This window comes from Salmo salar, chromosome 02, assembly GCF_965601325.2.
Source record: "Salmo salar chromosome 02, fSalSal1, whole genome shotgun sequence".
Taxonomy (NCBI): domain Eukaryota; kingdom Metazoa; phylum Chordata; class Actinopteri; order Salmoniformes; family Salmonidae; genus Salmo; species Salmo salar.
In genome coordinates this window covers 73,184,445-73,194,270 of record NC_138292.1, presented here as the reverse complement: position 1 = coordinate 73,194,270, position 9,826 = coordinate 73,184,445, and the positions used below count along the sequence as shown (strand labels likewise).

General features: G+C 50.2%; 1 protein-coding gene across 1 annotated transcript; it reads right to left on the bottom strand.

Moving 5' to 3' along the window:
• Positions 1-4,185: 4,185 nt before the first annotated feature.
• LOC106564347 (myeloid-associated differentiation marker-like protein 2) lies at positions 4,186-8,723 on the bottom strand. The gene is made up of 2 exons (XM_014130403.3): positions 7,392-8,723; positions 4,186-7,139 (listed from the first exon to the last, which is right to left on the bottom strand). The coding sequence occupies exons 1-2, from the start codon at positions 7,673-7,675 to the stop codon at positions 6,506-6,508; spliced, it is 918 nt and encodes a 305-aa protein (XP_013985878.1). The 5' UTR covers positions 7,676-8,723; the 3' UTR covers positions 4,186-6,505.
• Between the last annotated feature and the right edge of the window lie 1,103 nt (positions 8,724-9,826).

Below are 9,826 nucleotides of genomic sequence, written 5' to 3'. Positions count from 1 at the left end.
ACCGCGTGGCCGCTGCCACTCTAACCTGGTGGTCCCAGCGCGCACGACCCACGTGGAGTTCCAGGTCTCCGGCAGCCTCTGGAACTGCCGGTCTGCGGCCAACAAGGCGGAGTTCATCTCAGCCTATGCTACCCTCCAGTCCCTAGACTTCCTGGCGCTGACGGAAACATGGATCACCACAGATAACACTGCTACTCCTACTGCTCTCTCCTCGTCTGACTACGTGTTCTCGCATACCCCTAGAGCATCGAGCCAGCGGGGTGGTGGCACTGGAATCCTCATCTCTCCCAAGTGGACATTCTCTCTTTCTCCTCTGACCCATCTGTCTATCTCCTCATTTGAATTCCATGCTGTCACAGTTACCAGCCCTTTCAAGCTTAACATCCTTATCATTTATCGCCCTCCAGGTTCCCTTGGAGAGTTCATCAATGAGCTTGACGCCTTGATAAGTTCCTTTCCTGAGGATGGCTCACCTCTCACAGTTCTGGGTGACTTTAACCTCCCCACGTCTACCTTCGACTCATTCCTCTCTGCCTCCTTCTTTCCACTCCTCTCCTCTTTCGACCTCACCCTCTCACCTTCCCCCCCTACTCACAAGGCAGGCAATACGCTTGACCTCATCTTTACTAGATGCTGTTCTTCCACTAATCTCATTGCAACTCCCCTCCAAGTCTCCGACCACTACCTTGTATCCTTTTCCCTCTCGCTCTCATCCAACACTTCTCACTCTCCCCCTACTCGGATGGTATTGCGCCGTCCCAACCTTCGCTCTCTCTCTCCCGCTACTCTCTCCTCTTCCATCCTATCATCTCTTCCCTCTGCTCGAACCTTCTCCAACCTATCTCCTGATTCTGCCTCCTCAACCCTCCTCTCCTCCCTCTCTGCATCCTTTGATCTCCTCTGTCCCCTATCCTCCAGGCCGGCTCGGTCCTCCCCTCCTGCTCCGTGGCTCGACGACTCACTGCGAGCTCACAGAACAGGGCTCCGGGCAGCCGAGCGGAAATGGAGGAAAACTCGCCTCCCTGCGGACCTGGCATCCTTTCACTCCCTCCTCTCTACATTTTCCTCTTCTGTCTCTGCTGCTAAAGCCACTTTCTACCACTCTAAACTCCAAGCATCTGCCTCTAACCCTAGGAAGCTCTTTGCTACCTTCTCCTCCCTCCTGAATCCTCCTCCCCCTCCCCCCCCCCCTCCTCCCTCTCTGCGGATGACTTCGTCAACCATTTTGAAAAGAAGGTTGACGACATCCGATCCTCGTTTGCTAAGTCAAACGACACTGCTGGTCCTGCTCACACTGCCCTACCCTGTGCTTTGACCTCTTTCTCCCCTCTCTCTCCAGATGAAATCTCGCGTCTTGTGACGGCCGGCCGCCCAACAACCTGCCCACTTGACCCTATCCCCTCCTCTCTTCTCCAGACCATTTCCGGAGACCTTCTCCCCTACCTCACCTCGCTCATCAACGCATCCTTGACCGCTGGCTACGTCCCTTCCGTCTTCAAGAGAGCGAGAGTTGCACCCCTTCTGAAAAAACCTACACTCGATCCCTCCGATGTCAACAACTACAGGCCAGTATCCCTTCTTTCCTTTCTCTCCAAAACTCTTGAACGCGCCGTGCTTGGCCAGCTCTCTTGCTATCTCTCTCAGAATTGGGCATTCAACTGAGACTGGGCATTCAACTGAGACTGCTCTTCTCTGTGTCACGGAGGCTCTCCGCACTGCTAAAGCTAACTCTCTCTCCTCTGCTCTCATCCTTCTAGACCTATCTGCTGCCTTTGATACCGTGAACCATCAGATCCTCCTCTCCACCCTCTCCGAGCTGGGCATCTCTGGCACCGCGCACGCTTGGATTGCGTCCTACCTGACAGGTCGCTCCTACCAGGTGGCGTGGCGAGAATCTGTCTCCGCACCACGTGCTCTCACCACTGGTGTCCCCCAGGGCTCTGTTCTTGGCCCACTCCTATTCTCGCTATACACCAAGTCACTTGGCTCTGTCATATCCTCACATGGTCTCTCATATCATTGCTATGCAGATGACACACAATTAATCTTCTCCTTTCCCCCTTCTGACAACCAGGTGGCGAATCGCATCTCTGCATGTCTGGCAGACATATCAGTGTGGATGACGGATCACCACCTCAAGCTGAACCTCGGCAAGACGGAGCTGCTCTTCCTCCCGGGGAAGGACTGCCCGTTCCATGATCTCGCCATCACGGTTGACAACTCCCTTGTGTCCTCCTCCCAGAGTGCTAAGAGCCTTGGCGTGACCCTGGACAACACCCTGTCGTTCTCCACCAACATCAAGGCGGTGACCCGATCCTGTAGGTTCATGCTCTACAACATTCGCAGAGTACGACCCTGCCTCACACAGGAAGCGGCGCAGGTCCTAATCCAGGCACTTGTCATCTCCCGTCTGGATTACTGCAACTCGCTGTTGGCTGGGCTCCCTGCCTGTGCCATTAAACCCCTACAACTCATCCAGAACGCCGCAGCCCGTCTGGTGTTCAACCTTCCCAAGTTCTCTCACGTCACCCCGCTCCTCCGCTCTCTCCACTGGCTTCCAGTCGAAGCTCGCATCCGCTACAAGACCATGGTGCTTGCCTACGGAGCTGTGAGGGGAACGGCACCTCCGTACCTTCAGGCTCTGATCAGGCCCTACACCCAAACAAGGGCACTGCGTTCATCCACCTCTGGCCTGCTCGCCTCCCTACCTCTGAGGAAGCACAGTTCCCGCTCAGCCCAGTCAAAACTGTTCGCTGCTCTGGCACCCCAATGGTGGAACAAGCTCCCTCACGACGCCAGGACAGCGGAGTCAATCACCACCTTCCGGAGACACCTGAAACCCCACCTCTTCAAGGAATACCTGGGATAGGATAAGGTAATCCTTCTAACCCCCCCCCCTTAAAAGATTTAGATGCACTATTGTAAAGTGGTTGTTCCACTGGATATTATAGGTGAATGCACCAATTTGTAAGTCACTCTGGATAAGAGCGTCTGCTAAATGACTAAAATGTAAAATGTAAATACCCTCTATAGTCCCTCTGGCAGGAGAGGCAGGAACCTCATGATGGTTAGATGGACACCTGTCCACACAGATCACTCTCACTGTGTGTGTGTGTGTGTGTGTGTGTGTGTGTGTGTGTGTGTGTGTGTGTGTGTGTGTGTGTGTGTGTGTGTGTGTGTGTGTGTGTGTGTGTGTGTGTGTGTGTGTGTGATGGCCGGATTTGATCTGCTAACCTGAGTCCCCCCAAACCTCCCACCCTCCCTTACCTCATCCCCCCCTCTCCCTCCATCCTTCTTCAAACTCCATCTGTTTGTAGTAGATTCCCTAGCAGAAGGAGGGGAGAGGAGAATGCACAGAGAGAGAGCCGAGCGAAGCAACAGCAGAGGAAAGGGAGAAGGGGGGGTAGGAGAGAGGGGGAGGAAGAGGAGAGAGGGGCGAGAGGGAGAAGGGGGGTAGAGGATAGGGAGAAGGGGGGTAGAGGAGAGGGAGGAGGGGGGTAGAGGAGAGGGAGAAGGGGGGGTAGAGGAGAGAGAGAAGGGGGGTAGATGAGAGGGAGAAGGGGGGGTAGAGGAGAGGGAGAAGGCGGGGTAGAGGAGAGGGAGAAGGGGGGGTAGAGGAGAGGGAGAAGGGGGGGTAGAGGAGAGAGAGAAGGGGGGTAGAGGAGAGGGAGAAGGGGGGGTAGATGAGAGGGAGAAGGGGGGTAGAGGAGAGGGAGAAGGCGGGGTAGAGGAGAGGGAGAAGGGGGGTAGATGAGAGGGAGAAGGGGGGGTAGAGGAGAGGGAGAAGGCGGGGTAGAGGAGAGGGAGAAGGGGGGTAGAGGAGAGGGAGATGGGGGGGTAGAGGAGAGAGAGAAGGGGGGTAGAGGAGAGGGAGAAGGGGGGTAGATGAGAGGGAGAAGGGGGGGTAGAGGAGAGGGAGAAGGGGGGGTAGAGGAGAGGGAGAAGGGGGGGTAGACGAGAGGGAGAAGGGGGGGTAGAGGAGAGGGAGAAGAGATAGAAAAAGGATTATCTGCACCACAGAGTGTTTGTGCACTGTTTGAGGCTGTTATCACACACACACACACACCACACACACACACACACACACACCACACACACACACACACACCACACACATACACACACACCACACCCACACCACACACACACGTTTAGTACTGTACAATACCAGATATCTACAAAGTCTTAGAGTGATGGTATCAATCCCAAATTATAGAACTTTATTTATAGCTGCAAAATCAACACAAAGATGTATCACAAAAATCCTGGATTTTTCCATGTTAATCCATTTATCATTTATTCAATTTACAAAACTTGATAATATAACTTCTTAATAGCACTCACTTTAAGACACAAGCAAATAAACAGACAGTATTCTGACACAACACAACGGAACTGCAAACTGAGTTCTGAAATCGTCATGGAGATGGTCGGTAGGGTGTTTATGGGATTGATAACTTCCTGTCGTGCCTGACAACGGGACTAAGACACCCTGAGCCTGGATTAGACAATGCAGAAGAGGAGGATGAGACACAGTTAGAGAGGAGAGGAGGAAGAAAGGAGAGGAGGAAGAAAGGAGAGGAGAGGAGGAAGAAAGGAGAGGAGAGGAGGAAGAAAGGAGAGGAAGAAGAAAGGAGAGGAGAGGAGGAAGAAAGGAGAGGAGGAAGAAAGGAGAGGAGAGGAGGAAGAAAGGAGAGGAGAGGAGGAAGAAAGGAGAGGAGGAAGAAAGGAGAGGAGAGGAGGAAGAAAGGAGAGGAAGAAGAAAGGAGAGGAGAGGAGAGAGAGAGAGGAGAGGAGGAAAGGAGGAGAGGAGAGGAGCGGAGAGGAAAGGAGGAGAGGAGAGGAGAGGAAAGGAGGGGAGGAGAGGAGAGGAGAGGAGAGGGGAGGAGGAAGAAAGAAGAGAGAGAGAGAGAGAGAGAGAGAGAGAGAGAGAGAGAGAGAGAGAGAGAGAGGGAGACAGTAAGAGAGAGACAGAGAGACAGAGAGACAGAGAGAGAGAGACAGTAAGAGAGAGAGAGAGAGGGACAGAGAGAGAGAGAGACAGAGAGACAGAGAGAGACAGAAGAGAGAGAGAGAGAGAGAGAGAGAGAGAGAGAGAGAGAGAGAGAGAGAGAGAGAGAGAGAGAGAGAGAGAGAGAGGGAGAGGGAGACAGTAAGAGACAGTGACAGAGAGACAGAGAGACAGAGAGAGAGAGACAGTAAGAGAGAGAGAGAGAGGGACAGAGAGAGAGAGAGACAGAGAGACAGAGAGAGATAGAAAGAGAGAGAGAGAGAGAGAGAGAGAGAGAGAGAGAGAGAGAGAGAGAGAGAGAGAGACAGAGAGACAGAGAGACAGAGAGAGAGACAGAGAGAGGGTGGGGGACCTCAACGTAAATGTGCAGACCCCAGTGAGAGTGTGCTGAGCTGGTCAGATTCCATGCTGTTCCTCTCCTGGTTCTGCTGACAGAGAAGCCCCAACCAGCTGGCTGCTACAGAGGCCACACTCTCCCCTCACACCCCCGGGAGAGAGGGGGGGTTCTGGGGGGTAGAGGGGCAGGGGAGGTGGCTGGTACTGGGGAAAGGGAGAGTGGAGTGTTTCATGGGTTGGGAGAAGTAGAGCTCCTCTCTCCCATCTTCCACCCCAGACAGAGTGGTGGTAGTCTGGGCTGGAGGGGCAGGGAGTTGGGGAGGAGGCCAGCATAATAGGGATTTAGCTAGAGATGCCAATGATGTGGTCTGGCAGAGTGTGTCAGGCTAGTCAGAGGATGGGACAAGGAGAGGAGAGGGATTGTGTTAGTCAGTGATGTCATGTTTAGTGATGTCATCCATCCCCCATCATATCTAGAGTGGTGTGAGAGGGGTCAGTTACTGAGTGTCACCCTAATGGGGTGTCGTAGCAGGGTTAGCTGGCTGTTATGTGCATAAAGACTGAATAAGAATACTTTATATCTCAATGGTTACATGGTTGTGAGATATAAGCCCTTCATTAAAAGAGGGTGACACATTCATACAAGTAGGTGATGTACACTCAATCAAAAGCCTTACTGGCCTTGCACTGTTATAATCTCCACCCGGCACAGCCAGAAGAGGACTGGCCTCTCAGAGCCTGGTTCCTCTCTAGGTTTCTTCCTAGGTTCCTGCCTTTCTAGGGAGTTTTTCCTAGCCACCGTGCTTCTACATCTGCATTGCTTGCTGTTTGGGGTTTTAGGTGAAATAAATAAATAAAAAATTAGGCTGAGTTTCTGTATGAGCACTTTGTGACATCAGCTGATGTAAAAATGGCTTTATAAATACATTTGATTGATTGATTGATTGATTGATTGATGAATAGTCGACGTCCCTTACTCTCTGACTCAACAGTTAGCTCTACCTACTCATCCTATTCTAGTCCTCACCAGTGGTTGGGGGTGGAAGACAAAGCATATTGTCTTTGTGTGAATGTTCACTTCTGGGTGTACAATAAAGTTTTATCCCATTCTATTCTGTTCGTATCATTCGGTTCCGCTTCGTTCCGTTCCGTTCTGTTCTACACCCGTGGTTGCTGGGTTACGAAACGTATCCGTTGTGAGTACACCAGGTCGGCGACGTACAGCGCCAGGTTGACGAAGCTAAACACCGCCACGACCACCTTACTGTCCCACGGACACCGGCCCCGCGGGCATGACGACGGGCGCTCTGGCGATCCGTACTTCCTGTCGAAGCAGAACACGGGCCAGACGACGGAGGCGCTGAGGTAGAGAAGAACCGCCAAGAGCGTGTAAACAACAACAAACCGGTCGAACGGTAACTTCAAACACCCGGTGCGACCGGACACGGTCAATATAACCACGACGGTCGTCATGGCGAAGCAGACGGCGTAGACGACCACGCAGTAAATCGTCGCTACGTGACGAGAATACTCGGTCCCGTTCGCCAGCGCTCCGAAGAGAATGCACGCCACGAAGCCCTGGACGACCTTGAGGAGGCCGGAGACGGTTGCCATGTAGCCCACGACCCGGCCTGGTTTGGCCCGTGAGAGGATCACCTCGGCGCCGTAGGCCAGGGAGCCGGCGATGGAGCAGACAGTGACGGCGATGCGGAAGTTCCGGACCTCACAGCCTGCGTAGGGGCACTCCGCTCTGACAAAGTAGACTGGGTAAACCACCGAGGCTGTCACATACCTGGAGGAAGAGGAGCAGAAGAGGAGAGGAGAAGGAGAGGAGAGGGATTGTGTTAGTCAGCGATGTCATGTTTAGTGATGTCATGTCAGTGATGTCACGGTTAGTCAGTGATGTCATGGTTAGTCAGTGAAAGGCTATCCCATGTCTACTTCATGACATAATAATGTATGTCTAACACTTGTTTGTCTCATTTTGATGATGTTATGCATACATGATGACGTGTAACGATGATTATGGTGAGGTCATACGTACATGAGAGTCGCCAGGGCGGCGAATGCCACCGTCAGGTTATCCCAGGAGATGGGCAGACAGGCGTGGAGACGGGTGGCGTCCAGGAAGAACATCACAGTCGTCATGCCGAAGCACGCGCACCACACCGCCATGCAGAACACGCCGTACGACCCACCGCTGTAGCCCGCACTGTGGCTCACCATGGCAACCACCGAGCAGCCCAGGGCCAGCTGGGAGAGGCGGGCGGCGCCAAGCGAGGAGAAGACCGCCGCCTTGTTGAGGTACTGACCCCCCTGAGGGTTCATAGTCAGGAGTCAGGGTTCAGAGGTCAGGGGTCAGAGGTCAAGGGTTAGAGGTCAGAGGTGAGAGTTTGTGGGGTAAGGGGGTGTCTGTCCAATACTGGAGTAGGATGAAGTGGAAAACGTGACAACACAAAGCAAGTCTTGAATGTATCGACTCGTGAACCAGGTGTGTTTGTGTGTGAGCATGCGTGGTTGCTTCTCGCTCTGCTGTTTGTGCCGGGACGCTAGGGACTCTGGGTATTTTCTGGGTCTCTATTTATGTGTCGGTGACTCACGGTATGTCACGAAGAAAACACGTCAAAACGCAGCCGTCCCTCGTGGGTGAAACTCTCTGGATCACACGTGTATAGAGAAGCTTGGTCCACTGTGCACACACATCACAAGGACACACTCTTGTGTAGGCAGAATATCTTCCTGAGTCCATATATTTCTTGTGTCCATATATATTTCTTCAGTCCTCTGATATATATTTGAATCCTTAGAAGATCGACACATATATGTATTTCTTGAGTCTTTGAATGCTGGATATTCATAAAATCCAGTATTTACATCCAACTGTTGAATTCAAAAAAGCCGGCCAACCTTTTCCTCTTTTGAGGACACTTTCAGTCTCTGTCAGAGCTTTTCTTCACTTGGACGGTACAGTACAGTATAAATTCTCAATCCCAGTATGTGATATCATGTAATAATCCAATATAATCCGGTCCAGTCAACTTGTCTGTCTTCCGATGGTCAAGCTTGAAGTCCTTAGGTCCACGACCACACTTTGGCTCTCTGTGTGTCTGTCTGTTGCAGTACACACTCTCACTGACAACCAAGCCATGTGGCCCAAAAACCACCTCTCTCTCTCTCTCTTTCTCTCTCTGTCTGTCTGTCTGTCTGTCTGTCTGTCTGTCTGTCTGTCTGTCTGTCTGTCTGTCTGTCTGTCTGTCTGTCTGTCTGTCTGTCTGTCTGTCTGTCTGTCTGTCTGTCTGTCTGTCTGTCTGTCTGTCTGTCTGTCTGTCTGTCTGTCTGTCTGTCTGTCTGTCTCTCTCTCTCTCTCTCTCTCTCTCTCTCTCTCGCTCTCTCTGAGGAGACATGGAGGTGGTCAGTCAGTCAGTCAGTCAGAGAAAGTTATTTAAATACAAGGGTTGGGCCGATGGATGTGTGTGTGAGGGGGGTATGTGTGTGTGTGTGGTAAAGCATGCAGACACGTTCCAGACTTCAAGGAATGGAGAGAGATGACCAAGCTGGATATAAATAGAGAGACACATTCTACAAAGACATGAGGAGAGAGAGAGAGAGAGAGAGAGAGAGAGAGAGAGAGAGAGAGACAGAGGGAGAGAGAGACAGAGACAGAGGGAGTGACAGCGAGAGAGAGAGACAGAGGGAGAGAGAGACAGAGAGAGAGAGAGACAGAGAGAGAGAGAGAGAGAGAGGTCACATGAACTTCATAGAATATTGTTACTTTTTCTTAGTAAGTACTCTAATGACTGATCCCCAGCTTGATATTGACCTATTCATTATTACTATCCATTATTACTATTCATTATTACTATCCATTATTGCTATTCATTATTACTATCTATTATTACTATTGATTATTACTATTCATTATTACAATTCATTGTTACTATCCATTATTACTATTCATTATTACTATCCATTATTACTATCCATTATTGCTATTCATTATTACCATTCATTATCACTATTCATTATCACTATCCATTATTACTATCCATTATTACTATCCATTATTGCTATTCATTATTACCATTCATTATCACTATTCATTATCACTATCCATTATTACTATCCTTGATTACTATCCATGATTACTATCCATTATTACTATTCATTTTTACTATCCATTATCACTATTCATTATTACTATCCATTATTACTAATGATTAATATTTATTATTACCATTCATTATTACTATCCATTATTACCATTCATTATTACTATCCATTATCACCATTCATTATTACTATCCATTATTACTATCCATTACTACTATCCATTATTACCATTCATTATTACTATCCATTATCACCATTCATTATTACTATCCATTATTACTATCCATTACTACTATCCATTATTACCATTCATTATTACTATTCATTATCACTATTCATTATTACTATTCATTATTACTATCCATAGTG

Bases quoted from the DNA above. Each gene is read 5' to 3' on its own strand.
- LOC106564347 (XM_014130403.3), bottom strand. From the start codon at position 7,675: ATGAACCCTCAGGGGGGTCAGTACCTCAACAAGGCGGCGGTCTTCTCC. The intron at 7,140-7,391 runs GTACGTATGACC...CTCTTCCTCCAG, and splicing joins GCCGCCCTGGCGACTCTCAT to GTATGTGACAGCCTCGGTGG.